Below are 25078 nucleotides of genomic sequence, written 5' to 3'. Positions count from 1 at the left end.
AAATTCACATGCACCTATCTAGATTTAGTTCAACTTACCATGCCATAATTTGGCTTCAAAAAAAATACATATTTATATGTATAAAACCAACCAAAATTAAACTTATAACTTCATTTACAATCAAACCACAAAATAAATATTATTTAGACACCCTAGGTACATGCCGACACAAAAGGATAAAATATCATCACGTTTGAGTTCGAGACTGTTGTTGGATGTTGAACCGATGATCAAATTTTAGTATTTAACCTGCGTACGGGAAACAAAACCGTACGCTGAGTAAAATTCAGTAGTATTTCTATAATCCGAATATTTAAAGATAAAATAATATAATAGGCACAATTAAATATTTAAAATTCATATTTATTTATACAATAGCATTAACCATTCAATACTCAAATCATAAATACACCATTTTATACCAAACTCAATTCTCATTATTTTCCATAATATAACTTCTCACAATATAATACACATTTCACTTAAACAGCAAAAATGTTTATACCATGTCCAATCCATGAATGCACAACTCATGTGTCTCAATTGATATTTCAATTCACAGTCCCATTTTCATTTCACATATAATATCATCCAACATCGATCATAGTGTCATTTCATTTAATTTCCCCTATTAATACAACTCGGACTCGGACGGTTACACGGATCCAACCAAAACACACCAGTTTTGCACCCAGTGCCTCATCGGATAATTTGAAGTAATAAGCTGACACCCAGTGTCTCATCGACTAAACCGAAGTAAATTGGCACCGAGTGCCTCTTCGAATTAATCCGAAGTAATAGATTGACACCCAATGTCTCATCGACTCGTAGTCGAAGAATTCCTGAACTCTTCCAATCCTATGGCATGCCATCTATATTCGACTCAGCCCGATACAGTTAATAGGGTTTAATTTCACAATTCAAAAACAATCAATATCCAATATCAATTTTTAATATAATCATATACGCATATAAATTCAATTCAATTCAATATCAAAATGTCATATACTCCCCTCTACTACTTACCATAAACATGAAATCAAAATACAACAATTAATAATTAGATTCGGATTATAGAAATACAAACTAGAAATTCCGATCTATTCCTCTTCGACTTTTTTCCCCCTTTTTAGTCGAGGATTCCAGTACGACATAGCTACGGAATTAAAACAATTAAAATTCATTAATACAACATAATTTAATTTCATATTAAAAATTTCAATTTTTACTCAATATTTGCCTAATTTCCAATTTAGCCCCTAAACCGAGACTAGTTTTATTTCTTCACAATTTAATCCTTTATTTTCATGGAAATTCTACTTTAGACTAAATTCAACTCCCTATTTTCATATAAATTCTTAAAATTTAAATTTTTCCCAATTTAGTCCCTATTACTCAAATTTTACAATTTATTCTACAATTCAATCCTTTATCATTTCTAACTTGAAAATCTATCAATTTAGTCCTCAATACTCAAATTATTCAACATAGACAACACTTAAAAAAATTCAATAGTTTCTAAAATTTTGACATAGGTCGGGTAGTATTTAATATCGGGATTCTAAAAATATAAAAATTACAAGAAAGGGGACTAAATTGACTAACCAATTGAGCTTTGAACCCTTAAAACTCTAATTCTCCTTCTTCCTCCTCCTTTCCTTCTTCTTTCTTTCCTTCTCGGATTCGTTCTATCTTTCTTTCTTTTTATTTCTTTTTATTTTATTATTATAATATAATATATATACTTAACATTTAAGTTTTAATATTATAATATTATAATATATGTTTTACACATGTTTTAAACCTTATGCCGCCTCATTTAATGCCAATGGTATAATTGCTTCTTTAATCCCTTTAATTATTATTTAATCTATAATTCAACTTTCACCCTAAATGCAGTTTAGTCCTTATACTTAATTACTTTTAATTGAAGCAAATTCACTTAATCGAAACCTAATTAACTACACAACGGCCTTCATAAATATTTATTAAAAATATTTACAAATCTGATTTACGATAACGGAGTCCCGGGAATGCACTTTTTTTAATGTGGTCCTTTTTAATTAATTAACTATTGAAACGTTAAAATTTCTTAACGAAACTTTAATATCATCTTAATGACATTCCGTAAATATTTTTATAAATATTTACGGCTCAGTTTATAAAAACAGGATCTCCACGCCTCATCTTCTAAAACCACTTGAACTTAATAAATCACTTATATAACATAAATTATCGAATCAAAAACTTTTTTTAAAATCACATTTGACACGTAAATATTGAATAATATTTACATTTGGTGGCCTCGAAACCACTGTTTTCCGACAATATTAAAAAACGGGTTGTTCCAACTATAATTTAAGTAAGAAACTCAAAGCAAGACACAATTCAATTTGGCCAAAGTCAATCATACAATCCATAATCATGTTAGTCATATATTCACATAAACCAAGAATCATATATGAATTCATTAATTAATTGAATTTCATGTATTTGTAACATATAAGCCATGAAAACATATATCAAATATCAACAATTTCCATATAAATACATGTACTTGTTCATATCGAACTTGTATAATCTCACAATAACACTATGCCCGTTGAACCACTTAGAATACCGGTAGATACACGGGTGATACACATGAGGTGTACTAAACTGTAATCTGTTAATTCTTGAACATGTAGGCTCATACGAGTCATAAATGGTAAGCTCCTCTGAGTTGAATATCAGTAAGCTCATATGAGCTACGGTGAATCCGCAACAAATGCAGGGCCTCAACCAAAATGGTAACCCTACTGACATGTCATTTGTATCCTACGAATTCCTAAGCTTCAAACGGGACTCGAAAATCTTCGTATATTCTCGGTTATGTATTCAATAATTATACATAACAATTTAAACTACTCACATACATATATATTTAAATCAAAACATATAACTATGCAATATATTTACACGAACTTACCTCAAACTCGTACGGAGAAATACGATCGTTTATTCAATGACTTTATCCTTTCCCCGATTTAATTCCGAATGTTGCTTTTCTTGATCTATATAATCAAATTTAACTATTTTAGATATCATTCTATTCAATTTACTCCAAAATTCAAGTTATGGAAAAATTATTATTACTTTCGACTTCTTTACAATTTAGTCCTTATGCTCGTAAAATGAAATTCATCCAATTTCATCCCTATACATGCCTAGCCAAATTCTATATAAGCCTATAGCAGTCCATATATTTCACAATTTCACACATTTAACACATAATTTCTATTTTTCACAAATTAATTCCTAATTAACAATTTCAAAAAAAATCACTTAACAAAAAGTTATTTATTTAACAATAAGGGTTCATTTTTTTTCCATTAATCAACAAGAACAACTAAAATGCTCTCATGGAAAAACCCTAGACTTTCAATCATATTGCAAATTAGTCCCCTATTTAGCTAGATTAAATTACAACAATTCTAAAAACATAAAAATCATCAAAAACGGGACAAGAAATCACTTATATGCAAAGGAAAAGATTGAACAAAATTTTTCTTCTTCTCCCTAGGGATATTTGGCCAATACAAAGGAAACTAAGGAAGATGATAACTTTTTCCTTCTTGTGTTTTATTTCATTTTCATTTATTTACTTAACTACTAATTTAAGCTTACCTAACTTTTAAAATTACTCAATTACCAAGCCATGCACAGCCACTAACTCATTTAATGGTCTAATTACCATATAAGCTTTAAGGTTCTATAGCTGTTTAACACTTTTAACTAATAGAACACAATTTTCGCACTTTACGCGATTTAATCTTTTTTCACGAATTGAGCATATAAACGGTAAAATTCTTAACGAAATTTTTATACAATCATACTATCATGCTGTTGACCTCAAAATAATATTAAAATAAATTTTACAATTTCAAATTTGTGTTCCCGAAACCACTATTCAGATTTCACTGAAAATAGGTCGTTACAAGCTATACTCTACTCTTAAACAGAGTTTATTTCTCCTCTAATTCATGCACATCAAACATGGATTAATAGCCAAGAAATATTAAACCAAGAATTAAGCAGACATAATTGAGAACAAGTCCAAGTATTTATTACATAAAAATAAAAATCAAATAACAGAATTTATCCTAGGGTTCATCTCCGCAAGTATTTGGAAAATTAGTTCATAATCGCAAATAAAAACATCTCAAAGACAGTATAAACACAAGAAATAAAGAAACTCATAATAAAATTCAAAGAAATCAAAAGGAGATCTTCAATATTTATGAAAATCTACTTCAAAGTCAGCTTCAATGGTGTTTTTTAAGTTGTTTTCTTAAATATTCTCTGACGACTTACTCCGCTCTTCTTATATTTGTCATATATAGGTCTTAGAATACTCGAAAAATCTAAAAAATGTGTTCTTCCTCGTATTTTGAGTGCAATTTGTGATTTCCACACAATCTGGCACATGGTCGTGTGGCAATCCGTGTGGCTCACACAACCGTGTGGAATGGTTCAGCCTGTGTAGCTCTTGAAACTTGCTCTGACTTTTCCATTTTCACTCGTTTATCGCTCCTTTTGCTCTCAAATATTCTCCTAAGTATAGAAACATGAATTTAAAGTATTAGGAGCATAAAATTCACCATTTTAAATTGAATAATCATTCAAAAATGCATTAATAATGTGATTAAAACATGTTACTTTTGGCATTTATCACCTTTCAAGGAGAATGTATCATTTATAACTCTATCTATTTGTTAAGGTTTAAATAGGACTTTTTCTCGGCTAAAATGACCCTTCTTAGCTTTTATACTTCAACTAAAACCTTCCAAATTATAAAATGATGAAAAGATGGAAGTAAAAAATTAAACCTCTATAACGTGGTGTTAAGTTTAATCTCTCTCAAAAGGATAAAATAAGAATGGTAAAAAGATTTTATCATAAGCACTAGAAAGCCTATGTACAAGAGACTATGAGGCAAAAAAATAAGAATGGTAAAAAGATTTTATCCTAAGCACTAGAGAGCCTATGTACAAGAGACTATGAGGCAAAAAAATATTTGAAATATATTCTCTAACTTTCAATGCTTGGATGTGTCTCTCATATATCTTAAAGTGTTCTTGACTTGTATTTATATATATAAGTGAAATCTAACATTTGGAGCAATCAGGGTTGAATTAGAGCAATTTGATGTATTAATCTTAAGCATTAAATGCAATCTACGAAGGCAAATCTAGAGAATTACAATGATGGTCTCGAGACTTAGCTAAAAAATAATTGTTAAAAAAGCCTCTGTTTTGAGATTATGAAGGCAAGTCTCGAAACTTGAAGAATAAGTCTCGATGCCTTGTTTCTTTGAAAGAAACTTTGACTATTGGCTTCTAGGCTCTCGAGACTTGGTTTGCTTGGAATGTCTTGAGACTAAGCTCCTCTAAGTGGAACTCGACTATTGACTTACGGTCTTGAGACTTAGTTACCAAAACGCCAAATATTTTGAACACTTTATTATTAACTTAAAAACATTTAGAATAAGTTGAAACACATTTAAAACATGTTTTTCAATATTTGAAAATATTTGAAATGCTTTGAAAATGTTTTATCACTAAATGATTTAGGTAGTGTTTGATAAACTAAAAATTTAAGTATTGATATATTAAGTATTGAATTTTTATTACTGAATTTTATAAGTGCTGAATATATTAGTAGATCAGTAAATATAAATACTAAATTTAATTATATTATTTGATAAAGGTAAATACTAATTTTTAAAAGATTATTTATTTCTTAATTTTAATATTGTAAAATCATTAAAACGATATAAAGTCTGCCTAGTAGCACGAGTTTGCTTTTTCTATGTCTACCTTGTTGCACAAGTTTCACTTTAGGGTTTTTTATTTGCTAGGATTTTTTGTTGTTTCGTGAAGATTAGGCTTTTAGAATTGTGGGTGCGTCATGGCTAATCTCAATACGGTGGATGAAGATTTGGTTAATCTTAATATTATGGATGAAAAGGAAGATTCCATAGTGGTGGTAGAGGACGATATCGTTGTTGATCAAGAGTATGGATTGTGCCTTGTAGGGCGAGTTCTTACGGACAGTATTGTGAATTTTTTGTCTTTAAAAAATGCTCTAGCTGACCTGTGGCATCCGTTGAGAGGGGTGTCTATCATGGAGATTGAAGATAAACTTATTTTATTCTGATTTTATAGCAAGATTGATTCGAAGCGAGTTATGGATGGTTGTCATGGTTTTTTAACCGACATCTTATTGTGTTCTATAGGTTGACAAAGGGTGAGGACCCAATTCAAGTTCCTCTTTGGACTATTGTTTTCTAGGTACAGATCCACAACTTACCGATTGGACTCCTAACGAAGGGGATAGCGCAACAATTCAGGGACTTTATTGGGAGATTCTGGGAGTATGATGCGTCATTGGTTACAAAGGGGTAAGCAAATTTATGCGGATTAGGATTGTAATTGATATTCGTCTCTCGCTTAAAAGGAAGAAACAAATCGTAATCAAGCAAGATAAATTCATATATGCACTATTTCAATATGAAAAATTGCCATTGTTTTGTTTTTTATGTGGCCATCTAGGTCACGAGGAGAGCTTCTGTCTAGTTCGATTAACTTTAGGGAATCAACAGGTGAAATTTGGTTGGGATCTGTCTTTGGGGGCTGCGCCAAGAAGGAGAGGGCAGATGGTAAGTAAATGGTTGCGAGAGGAATCAAAGTTTAATAAATAGGCAAGAATGGAAACAAATGGGGAGAGTAGGGAGAGGAGATTTGGTGCTGATGTAACCAATCAAAGTGATCATAGAGAAGAAAAGGGTTCGAAGGGTTGTTTTGTTCAACAGATAAGAAAGCCCATGCATAAAAGTTTTGAAGATACGGTAGGGTAGTTTGAGGAAAAGGGAGTGGGATCACAGTTGGAAGATTTGCCTGTGGAGTTTGTTGATGGGAAGAAGAGGCAAAGGTTTCATACAAAAATGAGTGATTTTGCCAACAATAGGAGGTTATTGAATATGGAATGGGAAATGAAATACTGTTAGCAAGTAAGCCGGTCGGGTGCAATGAAAATCTTTAGTTGGAATGTTTGTGGTTTGAGGCAGCCACGGACCATCAGACGTCTCAAAAATAAGTTAAGACATATTCAGCCTCAAATTTTGTTTCTTATAGAAACAAAGGATACTGGGAAACGTATAGAGAAAATTAGACGGCTGTGTGTTTAAGTTTGGAATTGGTGTCAATGCGGAAGGGACGAGAGAGGGTTTATCGTTAAGGTGAAGAGAGGGGTTGAATATATCGTTAAAAAGTTTTTCAAAGTCCCATATTGATATGGAAGAAGATGAGGGGAATGATATGGCAATATGAAGATTTACGAGTTTTTATGGAGCGCTTGTGGAGCATGCTAGAAAGGATTCGTGGGTGTTATTAAGGTATCTATAGCACAAGAATAATAAACCATGGTTGATTCTAGGAGATTTTAATGAAATTTTGTTTTTTTTTTGAAAAACAAGGGCAGAATTCGAGAGGAAAGATAAATGATTGCTTTTCGGGAAGTGCTAGAAGATTGCGAGATGAGCGATTTGGGTTTTTCTGGGCAATGGTACAAATGGAAGAGAGGTAAGTTGACTGGAAATAATATAAGGAAAAGACTGGACAAATGGGTAGCTAATCTAGAATGGTGGGATCTTTTTACAGGGTATTCGGTGAACCACTTGCGACATAGCTTTTCTGATCATTGCCTGGTGGTTGTGGATACAAATGGGGATAGGAGTTTGCAATTTAGGAAAATACAGTACCAATTTCATTTCAATGCCAATTGGATGCTGGATAATGACTTCGAGAAACGAGTTAAAAGTGGTTGAAACTCAACTAAGCAAAATAACTTGGTAAAGCTGAAGGAGATAAGAGTAAGCTTGAGCAATTGGGCAAAAAAGGAAAAAGTATTAAGGGAGCAATGAACAACAGTTTTAAATTCTAGACTGCTTGAATTAAGTGCAGATGAGATTAGTGATGCAGTTTTGGCGAAGATTACAAAGATTAAACTAGAGATGAATTTTGAAGCTGACAGGGAAGAATTATTTTGGGAACAAAGGGCAAGAATCAACTAGCTCCGGATGGTGGTTAGAAACATGGCATTTTCCATAGCCTAATTGTTTGTTTGCACGATTAATGGAGGCAAAATATTTCCCAAGAGGGGACTTCATGAGTACAGGATTAGGTTCTTACCCTTCGTATACCTGGCGAAGTATCTGGGAAGCTAAACAACTCCTCCTTGAGGAGGGGGTGGGTTGGAGAATGGGGGACGACATTGCAGTAAATATTTGGAATGATGCCTGGTTGCTAAGGTTTGGAAATGGTAGGGTGCACTGTCAGAATATTGATATTCGATATTCTAAGGTGTATGATTTAATCGAGAGGGAATCTGTTACCTGGAAGCAAGATGCTATAGTTTATCATTTGGAGAGGAGCAGCTGAAGAGAATTCTTTTGATCCCATTGGCTAGCAGTGAACCACATGATGCGTTAATTTGAAGAGGCAATAATACAAGGATTTATACAGTCAAAAGTGGATATAAATGGCTAATTACAGTTGAGGATTCTATGATACAACATGAATTTCTATCTCAGTTTCTTAATGTACCAAGCAAGATTCGTATACATATGTGGAGGGTTGCTAATGAATTTGTGCCCACGATGCATAAATTGAGAGCCCATAAGCTTGTGGTGGATACGCTCTGTCCAATATGCCGAGCAAAAGAGGAAACGGTGAGCCACTTTTTTCGGGATTGCACTTTTACTCAACAGGTACAGCAGGAGTTGGGGGTGACTAACTCAACTACCAACAGAGAATCCAATTGGAAAAAATGGTTAGCATTAGAGTTGAGAACTATAGTAATGAAGCATGCAAAATCAGAGCTATTTCTTTCTGGGCTCTTTGGTACATTCGCAACAAAATTTACCATGAAGGGATAAGGGAGCAAGCACATGAAATTGTGAGGTTTATCAATGCTTATTATTCAGAAATAACGCAAATGGGTGAGATATTGAAGAATAGGCAAGAGACTAAAAGATTTGTGTGGGAACCACCTGTTGATGATGTTATAAAAATTAATTTTGATGCTTCTTTTGATCAACATTCTCGAAGATCATGTTCACGAGTCATTGCGTGGAATAAAGAAGGATTAGTGATGGCATCGTGTACTTACCCATGAAAGAATATTTCAGATCCGATTATGGCCGAGGCAAGGGCGTGTTTGCAGGCTGTTACTATGGCCGTGGAAATGGGTTTTCGAGATATATGTGTTGAGGGAGACGCGCTAACTGTAATCAAAAAACTAAACTCTGCAAAAGAAGATAGATCATGTATTAGCAGTCTGATTTAAGAAATCAAGGGGAGAACACCCAAATTTAGAAGAATGTGTTTTAGATTTGTACCGAGGGAAGCCAATAAAGGCACATGGGATGGCGATGGAAGGACGGAGATATGATGACCCCAATACTAGATGGAGGAAGTACCGCGTGAGGTGGAAGAACTGGTAAACTGCGATAGGAGTGGCGGAGATGATGGTGGATGACTGGTTTAGTTGAGTCCGGACTTTGTGACGATTGGTCTGTCCGATGAACTCGAGGATTTTGATAGAGATTGGGGCTTGAAAGGTCAGAAATTGGTTGTTCATGGATAATCGGTCTCTTGAGTTGCTGATGCACAAAAGATGTTGCTTAAAATGCTAGAGAAGAATGGGATTCCAAGCCTGGCTTTTCTCTTTGTTAAGTTTGAGTTTGTTTGGTTTCATTTCCAAGTTTGTGTCTGTTCTATGTGCTTTCCATTACTTTTTGTTTTGTTTTTGTGAGTTTCAAAGCATCGTTTTGGTGATCAATTAGGGATGGCTAGTTGTAGGGTCATTAGTCTTTAAGGCCTGTAATCGAATTGATTTCTTTTCCCATTAATAGTATCAGCTGGCATTTTCAAAAGAAAAAAAAAGAAATATTGTTAGTATAATATTTTTTGTTATTTTAGATAGTTTTAGATAAATGATAAATATAATTATTTGAATATTTTTTAAAAATATAATTTATTTAGATTTTTTTATAAAATAAATTTAACTTAATATTTTTTATGTTAAACGATAAGTACTTATCTAATTATTTATTCAACACTTTTTTATTACAAATTTTATATTAAGTCAAAAATTAAAATGATTATCAAACATAATTAAAATATTAAATATTTTATTCAATTAAAATAATTATTGTATAGAAAAAGTCCTAAATAATTATTTCGATAAAATAAGTCCATTTCAAAATTAAATAAATAAAATAAACAAATGGGCTTTTTAACTACGAAGAAGCTAAAGCTCAGATTATGAAGGGATCCCTTCAAAGCCCAAACCTAATTAGCTATCCGCCGACTCCGAGAATCGAAGTAAAGCATGCCCCTCACCAACGCAACCCCTAAACCCTAATTTTGAATTTTTCTCTATTTATAGTTACGCCCGCAGCTGAAGCAATTGCCTCTCTCTCTGTCTCTCTCTCTCTCTCTCCATTTTTTTCTTCTCTAAATGATGAATTTCTGAAGCTTTGATTATCCTTTTTTCTGGTTTTGTTTTCAATAACAGAAGATGGGGGAGGCTGTGATGTTGAAAACTACCTATTTTACGAAGGGGGTTTTTTCGCTCTTTTGTGATTAGAAAATCACCAATGGATCCTTCTGAGCCTTCTTCTTCCCTCCAACTTCACTGTCTTTTTATTTATTTATGAAAATATATATATTATTACCTGATTCAGAGCCATTGAAATGATGATATCCTTTCCTGAAATAATACAATGTAGCCTAAAAAAATTCAGACTACAATTATCTGATCATTTTGGCTCTTAATTTTGTATCAGTTTTCATCTCCTTTTTATTCGTAAGCAAATCAAGATATACCTATAACAACAGTAACTTCTTTTTTATTTCACATTTTGCAAAAGATGGGAACAGTAGGGCAAAGCAAACTAGGTTTAAGGGTAGGGCAGAGCAATCTGGTTTCTTGAATATTGGAAGTTTTGTTAAATATATCTGAATTGTGGAATTGGGCGTCCCAATCTCAGCTGCAGGTTGACAAGAACAATGTTTGAAGCTGCCTTCATTATCTCCTTCTCTGCTTCCTTCGCTGTGTCCATGGCTTCGCTGCATTTAGGCAAATATATTGAATTTGAATCTCCAAGGCAAAATCTGAACAAATTATGAATCTAAAACGAAAAGGAAAGCTTGTTTACCGGATCATAATATCTGGTGGCATGGTAACCTCAACTTCAAGTACCATCTTCCCTTGTAAGGTGTGTTGGGTGATGCGCTCGACCTTAAATTTCTGCAAGCATTCATGTAACCTTGAGAGCTTAAAATCAGGTTTGTTTATAACATAATGAGAGGAGACACATACCTTTGGAAACTTTGATGAGAGAAGATGAGAAACAATTGCTTGAACATTCTCTTCACCGACAGACATGTTACTATTCTGTTCAGTGATTGTCTTCAAACCTTCATTTTGGTCCATTAAATCAGGGGAGAACTCTACATAGGCAGGATCTACAATTTCGAAATGGAAAAAAGAAAGTTGATATTTAAGCCAACAATTTGGAAATGCAAACGGTGTTTTTAAAGCCCATAGGTAATGTGACTACCACAATGAAAAGTTGGTTTAGGGATGAACTAGTCATGTAACATACCAATGTGTATGAAAACTTCGGTTACTTCAGGGTGGGATTTATGAATTTGGTGACGAACATTTTCGCCAATGCCATGTGCAGTACTAACACTAGAAAAGGGATCAACCTGCGGGTTGGAAGAATAAGAGGAAATTACTTAGTAATAGGCGATATTTTATAGCCAAATAAATAAAGATCATATACTCAGTTTAGCAAAAGTTAGGCGAAGTTTATACTTTCCAATCATGCCCTCTTTGCAATACTCATTGGCAGTTAAAAATATGCTAAAAACTCACCACAATATGTACATCAAGGTACAGATTAGAACCAGCTCTCCTTCCTCTCATTCGATGGCATCCCTACAAACAATTTCGAACAAGTTATTAATGAAGATTGCCAAGAAAGAAAAAAGAATAACTCAGTTGTACATTTCACCAAATGCAACAGGCCGACAAATCATGATACGATATTCTGGGTGCCTGTGACTGATTACGTGAATTTAGTGAGATTTATTTTACATTTAGAGCAGTATCTGCTATTAACAGATATGCAAGCAAATTTTGTTAGTTACCTTGACTCCTTTAACTTGTAGAATTGTTTGATTTATGGGCTCCAATTGTTCTGTAGGTAAGGCAGCATCAACGAGTTCAAGGACGCTACAAAGTTGCCCAAAAAGATATGTCAATTATGGAGTTTAGATCAATGTCATTATCATCAATAGCTGCGTCATAAGAATGCTAAAACACAGCTAAATAGGTGACATAAGAATGCTGAATGCAATCAATCAAAGATAATACGAACATGATAACATTAACCTGTAATGAAAACACAGGTATTAAATAAGTAAAATAAATGCAAAAGTTTATTAAATATACCAAATTTTCAGCCAAAAACGAAAAGAAAGAAAGCCTATTTTTTGTATTGATTGATGCCATTGACATTTTAGACCTTAAAGCAAACAGTATGCTTGCCTTTTTCCATACTGATTGATACCATTTACCTCTTGAATTGCTGCAATTGCTGTGAAAGCTTACAATCTTAAAATAAAACCACAACAAAGCAAACAATAAGAGAGATGGAGGCAACAGGCAATGCACCTCTGGTATCCAGTTTCCAGCCCAGCTTTCAGAATCATTCCTGAGACAACCAGTCCAGCAAGAGGATCTAAAAACTTTACTCCAAGAATAGAGCCTCCTAGATCACCATGGACAAGGCATAAGGTCATTCAGTGTTCACTCATATACAATTCAATTTACGGAAATCCACACAAATCACTCATATACAATTCAATTTAAGGAAATCCACACAAAGAGACTTAAACATTCAAGGGAGAGAGACAGACAAGGGAGGTGAAACTCGTTTAGTACGTATACAACAACCAACCAGCCAAAACAATATATATATATAGAGAGAGAGAGAGACTTTAAAGGTAAAATGAACATGAAGGAGTGATGTAAATCTCAGTACTTTACTTTTGCCAATAGAATAGAATAATTAACCAATCAGAAAATTCTTAACCAAGAAAAATTTTTATTTTCATCATTAGCAATCAGCAAAGTTAAGAGATAAAGAACAGCAAAGATGCTAAAGCTGCCTATATCCATTAGCTATCATTAAATTTAAAGCAAGGATTTAATTTCCCATTGATTACCAAGCTCAAAACAGGAAAACTAAAACAATACAACCAAAAAAGAAGCCTTCTTACCAACCCCAATAAGTGCAACTACCGATGAAATCGCATCTGCACGGTGATGCCATGCATTTGCCATCATCAGTGCACTACCTTGCCTTTCCCCAGCTCTTTTTGTTATCCAATAAAGCCTGCATTTCAACATAAAGAAATCAATACCAGAAATCACACATGCAAAAAAAGAAGTTATAAGAAACGAAAGTAGAATAAAGCCAAAAGGGAAGCTCAATACCCTTCTTTAATACATATTGCTATAATGGTCATATTCAATGCTAGAATAGGGTGATCCATATCAATTCCATGATGATGGCTATGCCCGTGAACCAATGAATGACCATTAACAGCTTCAGAAGCAGTGGACAGTAACCCCTGTATAGAGAGAAGGTTAACTTACTGTGAGGTCCAATCTAGTTTCAATCCAAATGCAACCCCATTTTTATCAATCAATATATATTTCAATTTTTTATTTTTTTTCCCCTTTAACATTGAGTTCTATTTTATTCTTATCCTCTTTCAATCATAAGTTATTGGAAGAAAGACAAAACCAATCATACAATTAGGAGCTCTAAAGCATGCCAAGCAATTCCACTAGCAGTAGCCAAAAGCATACAAGAAATTCCCAGAGCTCCAAGAGTTTCAAACTTACCATGTCCTGAGAATAAAACAAGGACAATTAAGAAACCTAATAATTTTAAAAAAAAAAAATCTTATAAGCATAACATTCATATTTCATAACTATGACCAAAAGTAAGAAAAATGGAGTAGCTTGTAGGTACAATCATAAGTAACCATATGGGTGTTCTTTGTCCTTGGGAGCATTTGCGGCTTTGAATGACCATAAAGCAATTCCACTAAGAACCTACAAACAACACCACCAAGCAAAAATTAAATTGCTCGACTTCCAAGATTCAATTAATTAAATAAACCACCTACAAGACTTAATGTTTTTACCACGTCCGACATCGAATGGGCAGCGTCGGCAATGATGGCGGTACTTCCAGATAAGTAGCCAGTTAAAGCTTTACTAGTAGCTAATCCGATATCCGCTCCCAGACCCAAGCGAAATATTTTCTCGCCTTCCTTGGTCAAATTGTGGTCGTGGTCATGGTGACCATTAGAATGACCCAAATGCCACCGTCTGGGGATGTTGTAAATGGGATTATCAGAGAAGACCTGAGGAGGGTAAATTTGAAAATGGGGATTGAGGGACTGAATTACAATGGGGTAGGGGTGTAGATTTCTGGGTGAAGAAGAAAGCCTAGAGAGGTATGATCTGAACATGGGATTTAGATTTTGGAACCTGAATCCCATCCTTGTTTCAGCGGTTTTTGCTCCAAAATTATTGAGAAAGAAAATTGAATTTTCAGAAACTCATTTGTTTTTATAGAGAAGAGAAGGAATCCGGTGCTTGATTGGTGAGTTTTTTATACCATAAACCCTTCATATCAGATCTTTGATTACTATAGTTCGCCAGCGTTTAGTCCACGCATCAATTTGTAGGCTATAAATGGCCACACGGCCCACAACAAGAATATTTTTTTGGTAAAAAGTTCTCTCTGGTTCCTCTTAATTTTAATATTGAGCAAATCGGTCCCACTAAGAAAAAACCAGAACAATTTAATCTTTATCAATTTTAAATCACAACGTTAAATTTTTCGTGAATTACACATATTTTATATGATATGGTAACATATTTAGTGCTCAAAGAGGATTAAAACATTCAGACCAATTTACTCAATAATAAAATTGAAAGAGTCCAAAGAGGTTATTTTCCTAATGTTTTTTTCCTGAGTTTAATATTGTGATTAATTATTCTTAATTTCTCACAGAGGATTAAAACATTCAGACCAATTTACTCAATAATAAAATTGAAAGAGTCCAAAGAGGTTATTTTCCTAATGTTTTTTTCCTGAGTCAAATGTCTAAAAGTTGGATAAAATAGTTCTACAAAGCCTTACCTATCGATTATGATTTTAATTACCAAATACCAGAACTCTCAAACCAAAAGAAAATGTATCAACATGTCCCCCACTCGTCCGATCTTTTACCTTCCATGGCCGATTGAGATTTGGTTACGAGTTGCGAGATTGATTACAACAGATTCCTAGGCTAAGGTCCTTTAGGGTAAATTATGACCAAGTCCAACCGAATTTTAACGTCTTGAGACAAAAATGGCCCAGTCTAAGCCACGGTTAAATTAAACTGTTAGTCCCTGAAATAAACTGGCAATTTCTTTTCTTTTCTTTTTTGTTTCTTTTCGTGTTGCTTATCAAATTGAACATCCAGAAAGCTGCAATTGCATTTGTAGTGTCCAGCATACAATGACGTCCCGCTTGTCCCATTGGGTTTCCATTTTCCACATACACCCACCAAATATTTTTTATCATTATAGAACACACCCACTGTGGACGAAAAGCCTGGGATTCTGAACCCGAAGGCCGATATTGGCAGTAAGCCTGCCTTGTCGTCATCTTCTGTCACGCCATCTATTTCCCTGTCTGTTCGGGTCTCTATACCCAGATGAATTTCCTTGCCATGATGGCCTATCAGCTCTATAGTTCCACCCAGAATTCATTCTGGGTTCCATGTAGTTCCTTCCTGCAACATACTCTGATGACCTGTTTGGACTATTATCAGGACTCCATGACTCAAAACCTTCATTACCCGCATACTCTTTTCCCTCCCGTGGAGGGTCTGTTCGCAACTGGGGATGCATAGATCCTCCAAACGATGATGCATTATAATTGTTTTGATTAGCCTGTGAATAAAGATTAGAACCCAAACTCTGCCTGCCTCTCCAAGGATCAGGCATTGGACCTAAGTTTCCCACTGGGGGTCTAGTTGAATATGGATCAGATGCATGGGGTACTTGTGGTTGTAGCTGCGCTGGTGTTTGTCGCTGTGTCAATGTTGGCATCAATGGAGACCGAGAAAATGAAGTGTGCACCTTTTCAGGTATATGCAGTGCCATGGACATCGCTGCGGTTTTCCCATCCATGGTTTCAACCCACATCGAAGGACCGGCTGCAGCTGATGAGTTTGTTAAAGAGTTCACAAGGGATGGTTTTTTCATGGTTAAGACTATATCGGAAGCCGGCAAATTAGAAGGGTGACCACGGTTTGAAAATGCAACATTAGGAGAATGTCGCTTATCAAGGGTCGTGGCATTTGATTGAGGCAATAACTCTGCCACGGCTGCTGCAAGCTGTTGAGCTAATGAAAGGCCATTTGCTTCTTCTTGTGGTGCCGCCATGCCAGTGGCAGAAAGCCGTTCAGCAACGGGAATTGGGGTGACAACTCCAACAGAAGCTTGAGCAACTCTGTTTCCCATTTGACTATGCTGTGAAAAAGGGTTCCTGGCCGCCTCCGGTCTCCATCCACTCTGCAAATTAAACATATACATTAAGATAAAATTTAAAAAACAATGATAATTTCCCTACTTATATAACGCTCATATAAAAAAATGATGTCATAAAATCACAGATTCCCTGGATGTATATCCTGAACTGTAGCAATGATAATGAGGTGCAAAAAGATGGTTGCTTAGGCCAGGTCAACAAAAGTGAATGCCTCCTGACTTTTCCCAGACAATCCATAAAACTGAACCCACATGGCCTGAAAAAACCTGTTCTATACCATCTGCCACGTCTTCATATCTGGATGCCTGTTGAAGATATCCATCGATGATTGATATGAACCATTCGCTCTTCCCCATGCGGATATCTTTAGATTAAATTGGTTCCATTTTTCTATTTAAATTCTCGCATATATAATAATTTTCCACCAGATTAATTATATTCTTTTTTTCAGTGAATGCGGGTTCCTACATGTAGTTTTCATTTTTAATTATGTATGAAATGTGGATCCCCCTATTGAAACTGAAAATAAATTCTTTGTAGAAGCCTATTATATCACACACCGTTCCAGGAATGGCCGATGGTGTTGGGGATGGAAGAGAGACTTCAACTTTCTCTTCCACATTTTTACCAGTATCAGCCCCACCAGCCTTAATCATGTCTAGCAGCTTCACTGTTTCTTCACTTGTTAAGTTACCAGCTTGGCCGGAAGTCAAGGCAAAAACCAGAGCTGGGTTTTTTAGCAGTACAGCTAACAACTCAAGATCTGGCTCAGCTGAAACGGCACCACCAGTTTGGGAGGTAGAAGGTTCCAAAGTAGCTGCACCATTAAAATGTTCACCGTGGGTAACCTGTGTTTCAGTCTCATTATCAGGTGGCTGTTCAGTTGGGATTTCTGGGGTCAGTGAATCATCATGGTCCATTTCTCGATCCCATGGTTCCTTGGGGTTAGACGGTATCTCCTGGTTCGTGTAATAGAAAGTTTCCCTCTCTCTACGGTTTCTGTTTTTCTGCACATGAACCTCTTTGCTACTCTCACCAGCGCCAACGCTCCAAAGGTCGTTGATTTTTACTTCTGCAGAAAAAGACAATGACAACAGTCTGAAACCCCGCAGATCAATTAAAGAGTGAGATGACTCGTGTGACTCCAACAAAAAGAAGAAACTGAAGATTTAACAAAACAAGCTTAGAGAGAGAGTGTGAGAATATCAAATTCATGCTGTGAGGAAGCCTTAGCTGTTTAGTTGTGTTACACATTGGCTAGTTGGGGTGGTCATTATGAGAGAAAATAAAAGCGAAACGATGAGATGAGATGAGATGAACAACATCAAACGCAATTGAGTCTAATTAAATGCCACCTTCAACTATCTCTATATCTGAAACTTGTACCATAGCTATCTTTATATCTGAAAATTGTATCATAGTTCAATAGTAACTGACTCTAATTATCAAATAAAAAATTGTTCTATTACTATCACCGGCTTAGAATACAGAGAAGTGAGAGAACATTACAGGCAGATTGAAGAAACCTGTTCTTGTTAATATTATCATTATTATAATATCAAGAAGAATTTGCTGGTAAGAAGCAAAGCATGTAAACGGAAGTTGGAGTGGCTTTAAGCTCCAAGAAATTTTCTCTACTGTTGTGTTATAGCACCATATCAATTCGTTAGCATATTTTGCTAATACAATAATAACTCTTCAAAATATTCAAGATTTGTTTCCAAAATCATAACACATTTGCTTTCACCATATCAATTCCTTAGCATCCAGATCTCAAGTTAATAGCATAAAAGAAAAACCCTTATTGCAATTAGTCGGATAATTACACCTTGGAATCACTAGTTATTCAAGAGTGAAGCTCTATAAGGCTTCAATCAATCTCAATTGAGCAACCCTTTGAAGAATATATTAAATGACTGCACTTTTATTGGTCAAGCAACAGCCTTTTGGCAACATCTGCCTTGGAACAAGACACTGATTTTAAACAGCCAGCATGATGCTATTGAAGCAAAAGAATACTCCAATCTCCATAGTTTGACAATGAAAACCTGGTAGAGATTGGACTAACCACTGTGTTAGCAAAAGATTCTTGAAAATTTTAATCTACCATGACTAGCCGTCTCTAAAGTTTTAAACCAATGATGTTCATTTTCTCTGGTATACCTTTTTGATGTACAATTCGCCAACGTGCTGATGCTAAAAACAAATTAAAAACAATCAAGGCACAGAAACTAACTTTTGAAATAGACCAAAAATCAATATATACAATAAATCAGAATCCTAACATTTTCAAATTTCAACAGGAATATTTCCACCTTGACGGTACAATTATCATCACATATCAATGATATTTCTAGATAAAGAGGGGAAAGCGCATAGACAACAAAACCAATTCCCAACCGTCGAGCAAAAAAAGAAAAAAGGTTTTCGGGTTGTCAACCATTCCTATTGGGAAAGAAGGATAGAAAAGGAAAAAGATAGAAAGTAATGAGATGGAAAATGAAGCTTCCTCCATTGAGGATGTTTAAACAGCATTCACTACCGTCTAAAACAGTTTGACCATATCAATTCCTTAGCATCCAGATCTCAAGTTAATAGCATAAAAGAAAAACCCTTATTGCAATTAGTCAGATAATTACACCTTTGAAACACTAGACATTCAATAGTGAAGCTCTATAAGGCTTCAATCAATCTCAATTGAGCAACCCTTTGAAGAAAATATTAAATGGCCGCACTTTTATTGGTCAAGCAACAGCCTTTCGGCAACATCTGCCTTGGAACAAGACACGCTGATTTTAAACAGCCAGCGTGATCCTATTGAAGCAAAAGAATACTCCAATCTCCATAGTTTGATAATGAAAACCTGGTAGAGATTGGACTAACCACTGTGTTAGCAAAAGATTCTTGAAAATTTATCTACCATGACTAGCCGTCACTAAAGTTTTAAACCAATGATTTCATTTTCTCTGGTATACCTTTTTGATGTACAATTCGCCAACATGCTGATGCTAAAAACAAATTAAAAACAATCAAGGCACAGAAACTAACTTTTGAAATAGACCAAAAATAATATATAAAGTAAATCAAAATCCTAACATTTTCAAATTTCAACAGGAATATTTCCACCTTGACGGTACAATTATCATCACATATCAAGAAAGATATTTGTAATTTTATTTTTTTTTATACTTCTGATATTTCTAGATAAAGAGGGAAAGCGCATAGACAACAAAACCAATTCCCAACCATCGAGCAAAAAATGAAAAAAGGTTTTCGGGTTGTTAACCATTCCTATTGGGAAAGAAGGATAGAAAAGGAAAAAGATTGAAAGTAATGGGATGGAAAATGAAATTTCCTCCATTAAGGATGTTTAAACGGCATTCACTACCGTCTAAAACAGGGTATTAACAGAAAGCAAAAGGAACTAAAGAAATACACTAACGCAGATTTACCTGGTGGTATGTGCCATGGGATTTTGACCTTCTGGCATTTCTCCCATGGAGACTCCTTTGAAGCCACAGGCTGTTTCGGATCAAGAGATGTTTCCACCCTGCTAGATGTTTTGGGGGGAAGTACTACAGGTTTCTTTTGTTCTTCAGCTGGGTGGGAGGGAACTTTAGAAACTGGTCGAGAAAAGCTGGCCTTAGAAGGTGAAGATTTGTTCAGACCTTCACTCTTCACTTCATTCATCCCGTTAGAGGAGGAACCAGTTTTCCCATGTCTACTCTGCATATATAGAGCACGCATTTTTGCTTTTTGGATATCATCAGCAGACATAGGGCGACTTTGACTAATTGGTACTGTTCTTGTCGTTTGGGAGTTTTTGCCAGCCACTTTTTGCCCTGGCTGTTCCACTAACTGAACCCTCCTACGTTCCCTGCTGTCTGGACTAGCTAAGGCACTGTGCAACTCAGAAAAGAACTAAAAATTGCATATACACCATCTTGCATGTTTTAAATTAATTAAGATGGAGCAGTAAAACAGAAGAATAGACAGAAAAGAAATTCTAGTAGATGGATCATATCTAGCAGTAACTGAATCAGAAAAATTCTAATTTCAAAACCCGCATATCCTCACCCCACCCGGCGCCCCAACCCAAAACAAATTAATGATAATAGAAATCCAAAGTCTTAAGGGTGAAAAACAATTGCCACACAAACAAGAACTCCGAACTCTAATTGGGGGGAAAAACAGATGTCAAGCCTACCTCTCATAAGGTAAAAAATATATAGTTATCAGTAACCTGACCAAAAGTAAATAATCAAGGGGGAGGGAACAGGGAGTATCAGTAAACATAACAAATGATGACAAGGATACGAGAACTGGAAACACCAAGGAGGTTCTTCTTAGCGGAGTCATCCATGGAAGCTGGTAGCAGTTTCAAAACTTGTGGAGACTCCTTCCTGAATGAACTATTACCTTTATTATCTCCACATTACAAAATACCAAGAACGACAACCAGCATATAAACATCAGATACAAATATAAATAGATTCCACACCTGACATTAGAAGTTGCAAGAGTTCCATCCTGGAAGACCATTAAAAATTTATTAGGAAAGACACCAAACAATCATATAGCCATTTTAACACATTTTATTTAAATTTTCTATACTTACAGAATTGTAAACATTTGACTGCCACGAGCCATCACCCATAATTTCACTGATACTGTAGTCAGAGAGCAAAAATAGGCATTAAATTGAAAGAAATCAAGCAAATATAGGAGACAAAGATGTAAACTTGCCTCTGCTTCAGCAACATCTCATTCTGGGTTTCAGTAGAGGACCTCAAACCATTCGGTTTCTTTGCAGCTTGGCTTCTAGCAAACATTTTGCTCCACCGTGATATCAAAAGCCTTGCCCTGTTTGATATGTCTGATCTTCAAATCAGATAAATGAGATCCAAGGTACCACAAAGCATAAAAATAAATACAGCTCAGCAGAAAAACTATTTTCACCATAAATGAAGATTATCTACAAGTGGATTTTTTATCACATATTGTACTTTCTTACCAACTAGACAACAATTAGGGTGTGCTTGGTTAAGTGGAAAGTGGAGGGATGGGAGAAGGGACTGGAAAAGTAGGAAGAAAATAAATTTGGAGTAAGCTTGGTTGGGAAGAAAAGTGAGAGGAAAGAAAATAGGAGAAATGATCATTTTCCATCCTAATGCATAAAAATCAATCCTTCCAAATCGGAAGGATGAGAGGAGAGAAAATGAGAGATGTATATGTTAGTTCAAAATTATGCATTTTTCAAATGTTTTATTTTCTTTCCTTCCATTTTTCAACTCTACCAAGCAATGGATGTTAAGAAAAGTAGTTTTCTTTCCATTTTTCCATCTCTCCTACCAAGCACACCTATGGAAAGAAAAATTATGTTTTCCATCCCTCTAGTTTCCTACCCTTTCAATTTTCCATCATGCCAATTTTCTTTCCACTCTAACAAGCAAAGCCTTAGTGACCAATAAGAAAAGCTATATCCACTCGGATTTTCCATCAGTGGTTTCCCTTTCTTCTCAAACAATTATCAAGGATAAAGTAAGAAACCAAAAGCAGCCACTAAAATGGACTCCAGTAGCAAGAGAGACTGTTGGCATTAGTCTTCCCAGCATTTCACTCTGAACAATTAACTTCAAAGATTTGTGTTGGGGGGAGGGGGGTGGACCAAGCATTGGACCAGAAAAGTTAACACAACATTAACAAAATATGAACGTTTCAATAGGGCCATAAATCATTATCAGAAATAACACACTGGTTAAAATCTAAGATGACCCAACCACACTGAGACAAACACAATGATAAGGTACACAGAGAATAAAAGCAGAAGAATTAAATTCCAACCAACAAATGCATACCTGAAAACCTGTACAAACACAACTTGTTAACACTTTGCAGTATGGCGGACATATGTTCGGGAAGTGCTTTTTGTAGAGGTAAATGAGAAAGAACCTACATTCCAAATATTAACTGTAACCTTGGTAAAGTTACCAATACAGGGACATATAAATCATCTGCATATAATCTATTTATACCTTGAGGATGATCAAGACAACAGTAGTCTGTTCTTCAACAGCTGCTTGACTCAACCAGGTTGCTAAAATCATCACACCACCTTTATTTAAAAACCTGCAAGATAAAGAGACACTACTAAATCAAAGAACACAAGCAGCAGTATGCTGACTGTATTAAGTTTCCTTGATAAGTACCAATATAGTACTGAAGGATTTTGTATCTGCAAGATCCACTCCATCAGTTTCACCAGCCCGGAAAATGTTTCTTCTTTATGCATCTTACTGAATATGTTTTCAACAAAATGCTTATCCAATTCGTCTATGCCAGTAAGAGAATCGTCCTGTGTCGAGCATGATGGTGCTTCTTCAGAAATGACAGGGCCAACAGAGTTTAAGGGAACCGGCTCAACTGGTATAACAGCTTCAGACCCGGTTGGAAGCACCCAATCTTCTGCTTCTTCACAAGCATTAGATCTTAACGCTTTCTCCCTTGACAGCCGAACCTGCTTTCTCACCCTAGTGCGTTGGCTATTAAAAAAATCACGCACCTACAATTTAACATTAATCAATCAAAAGGCATTCTCCGGAAGACAGTATGATGGGAAGCAATTGCATGCTGCTATATAACAAAAAGTTGGAAGTAGTTAATTGAATTTACATTAATTCTACATGACGATCGATTAAAATAACTGCAAACCGTTTCTTAATATCTTGTACATCATTGGCCAGAAGAAATGGACAAGAATTAATGTTAAAAACTACACATGATATCAATTATTAAATATATATACCTGTGTGACAGTAACACCAAATTGAGCACTAATCTCACGGGATTCTTTCTTAGTAATCGCATCTTTAATGGAAAAAACAGCTTGCATATACTTTACAGCCTTAGGGTTTAGCAAATCTCTTGGTCGTTTCCCTGGGAAAAATTATTCGATAATTTAGATAGCACTGTAAAAACCACGTCCAAATTCATAGAACATCACCCATTCTACATTAGGAAATAATCGCACATCAATAACCACAAAGGAAATCAGCTGAAGCTAACAATCTGAAAATAATTACACAATTACACCCATGCCTTCGCTAGGAAATACTAAAGTAGCTCCTAAAAGTATCTCAAGTGACCCCACAAAGCAACTTTAGCAAATACTCACCAATTTTTATGGACAAAGCACCAGCTGCCTGCAAAATGGTAAATAAAGAATTTAAATCTTATACATGGGGTTCTTTTTGTCAACTTTGACCGAAGGGAGAACAAAAACTAAATTTTGGAATGACGAACCATTTCTTGGGCGAGAGGATTGACGCCGGTGAGTTTGCATTGTGTAACAACAACGTTCTGAAGCTGGTCGATCTGGCTGTGGAAGAGCTCCCTCTGAATGTCTATGAACTTCTGAATAGACTCCACGGTGCTCCCAATCTCTAGCTCTGCCAGATTCTCCTTCAACACATCCATCACCTACGCTCAAGATTGATAACTCTAAGCTCCACGCACCAGATCGATGCCTACCTCGCATTGGAGTTCAGGGCATCAGTAATTAGGAAAACAAAAATAATTAAAAAGTAATTAACTTTTTTTATTATTCGATTGAAAACGAATTATTAGGGTTAGGGTTTTGCAATTTAGAGAAAGAATATCGAATTGAGAAGATAGAGAGAGCAGCGAATAAGGGTACAGACGAGGTAGGATAGTAAAGCCCCGAGAAGAAAACTTTGTAGGCATCAACCACGCGCTGAAATTACCTCGGGCGCGCGTATGTTTACTCTAGACATACTTTTTTTTTCTAAAATGCAATTTAATATTCAGAAAAAGAAAACGGCAAAATTAAATAAATATGCTGAATTTTTAAGATATTCAAGTATTAAGGCCGTTTTTTTTATATGTATTTATAAGAATATGTTATTTTTATAGAGAGAAATGAAAATATATCTTATAGGATGAACATTCAGGCTAATAGTAGCTTTTCTCGCAACAATTAGAAAACCCAGAAATTATTTTTTTTATATAAATACCTCCAAACTTCATTCTTTTCAATTTAAACTCAATTATTAATTCTTAATTCTCTCGACAATTTCATTATAAATCTTTCTCTGAATCCTATTCTTTTTATATATTATTCCTTATAATTTATAAAATAGTAAATTAGTTTATTCGTTTGGATTATAAGCACATCTCCTATATTCAATTACAAATGGGAAGAAAATATTATTAAATTATTAAATTTTAATAAGTTAATTATTATGTTGTTAAGATTATTAGTTTTTTTATGTTTATATACTCAAGATGAAGATCGGATTTTTGAGACATACATACACA

The 25078-nt window shown here is 35.0% G+C and overlaps 2 protein-coding genes, 1 long non-coding RNA gene and 2 other non-coding genes across 6 annotated transcripts; 2 read left to right on the top strand and 3 right to left on the bottom strand.

Moving 5' to 3' along the window:
* Positions 1 to 4241: 4241 nt before the first annotated feature.
* On the bottom strand, positions 4242 to 9982 carry LOC107952059 (uncharacterized). Its single transcript, XR_005900178.1, has 3 exons — positions 9440 to 9982; positions 9211 to 9346; positions 4242 to 4593 (listed from the first exon to the last, which is right to left on the bottom strand). It is a non-coding gene; the product is annotated as an uncharacterized lncRNA (long non-coding RNA).
* A 644-nt stretch (positions 9983 to 10626) lies between these two features.
* Positions 10627 to 10724, top strand: LOC121205463 (small nucleolar RNA R41). The gene has a single exon (XR_005900540.1). It is a non-coding gene; the product is annotated as a small nucleolar RNA R41 (small nucleolar RNA).
* Positions 10725 to 10792: 68 nt separating this feature from the next.
* On the top strand, positions 10793 to 10870 carry LOC121205465 (small nucleolar RNA Z155). Its single transcript, XR_005900542.1, has one exon. It is a non-coding gene; the product is annotated as a small nucleolar RNA Z155 (small nucleolar RNA).
* Positions 10822 to 14846, bottom strand: LOC107952076 (metal tolerance protein C1). Its single transcript, XM_016887325.2, has 12 exons — positions 14334 to 14846; positions 14172 to 14241; positions 13937 to 14034; positions 13615 to 13751; positions 13398 to 13513; positions 12790 to 12886; positions 12264 to 12348; positions 11989 to 12051; positions 11714 to 11819; positions 11428 to 11573; positions 11264 to 11355; positions 10822 to 11174 (listed from the first exon to the last, which is right to left on the bottom strand). Exons 1-12 carry the CDS (start codon positions 14691 to 14693, stop codon positions 11054 to 11056), a joined length of 1491 nt encoding a protein of 496 aa, XP_016742814.1. The 5' UTR covers positions 14694 to 14846; the 3' UTR covers positions 10822 to 11053.
* Positions 14847 to 15600: 754 nt separating this feature from the next.
* Positions 15601 to 24449, bottom strand: LOC107952065 (homeobox protein LUMINIDEPENDENS). 2 transcript variants are annotated; one of them, XM_016887309.2, is made up of 13 exons: positions 24044 to 24449; positions 23916 to 23943; positions 23547 to 23677; positions 22951 to 23303; positions 22777 to 22870; positions 22600 to 22693; positions 21488 to 21617; positions 21360 to 21411; positions 21243 to 21271; positions 21059 to 21153; positions 20194 to 20625; positions 17302 to 17813; positions 15601 to 16764 (listed from the first exon to the last, which is right to left on the bottom strand). In XM_016887309.2, the coding sequence occupies exons 1-13, from the start codon at positions 24215 to 24217 to the stop codon at positions 15850 to 15852; spliced, it is 3039 nt and encodes a 1012-aa protein (XP_016742798.1). In that variant the 5' UTR covers positions 24218 to 24449; the 3' UTR covers positions 15601 to 15849. The 2 variants fall into 2 exon arrangements, with proteins under 2 accessions (XP_016742798.1, XP_016742805.1); XM_016887316.2 differs by having other exon boundaries at positions 21059 to 21144.
* Between the last annotated feature and the right edge of the window lie 629 nt (positions 24450 to 25078).

Source organism: Gossypium hirsutum, chromosome A08 (assembly GCF_007990345.1).
Source record: "Gossypium hirsutum isolate 1008001.06 chromosome A08, Gossypium_hirsutum_v2.1, whole genome shotgun sequence".
Lineage (NCBI taxonomy): Eukaryota > Viridiplantae > Streptophyta > Magnoliopsida > Malvales > Malvaceae > Gossypium > Gossypium hirsutum.
The sequence above is the reverse complement of the archived record's forward strand: the minus strand, read 5'-3'. Positions and strand labels throughout refer to the sequence as shown.

Coding starts and splice junctions, on each gene's coding strand:
- LOC107952065 (XM_016887309.2), bottom strand. CDS start 24,217: ATGGATGTGTTGAAGGAGAATCTGGCAGAGCTAGAGATTGGGAGCACC. Junction 21,412..21,487: donor GAGATGTTGCTGAAGCAGAG/GCAAGTTTACAT, acceptor CTCTGACTACAG/TATCAGTGAAATTATGGGTG. Junction 17,814..20,193: donor CCCATGGCACATACCACCAG/GTAAATCTGCGT, acceptor CTTTTTCTGCAG/AAGTAAAAATCAACGACCTT.
- LOC107952076 (XM_016887325.2), bottom strand. CDS start 14,693: ATGGGATTCAGGTTCCAAAATCTAAATCCCATGTTCAGATCATACCTC. Junction 12,887..13,397: donor AGTTGCACTTATTGGGGTTG/GTAAGAAGGCTT, acceptor ATGGTGATCTAG/GAGGCTCTATTCTTGGAGTA. Junction 12,349..12,789: donor CTGGAAACTGGATACCAGAG/GTGCATTGCCTG, acceptor GCAACTTTGTAG/CGTCCTTGAACTCGTTGATG.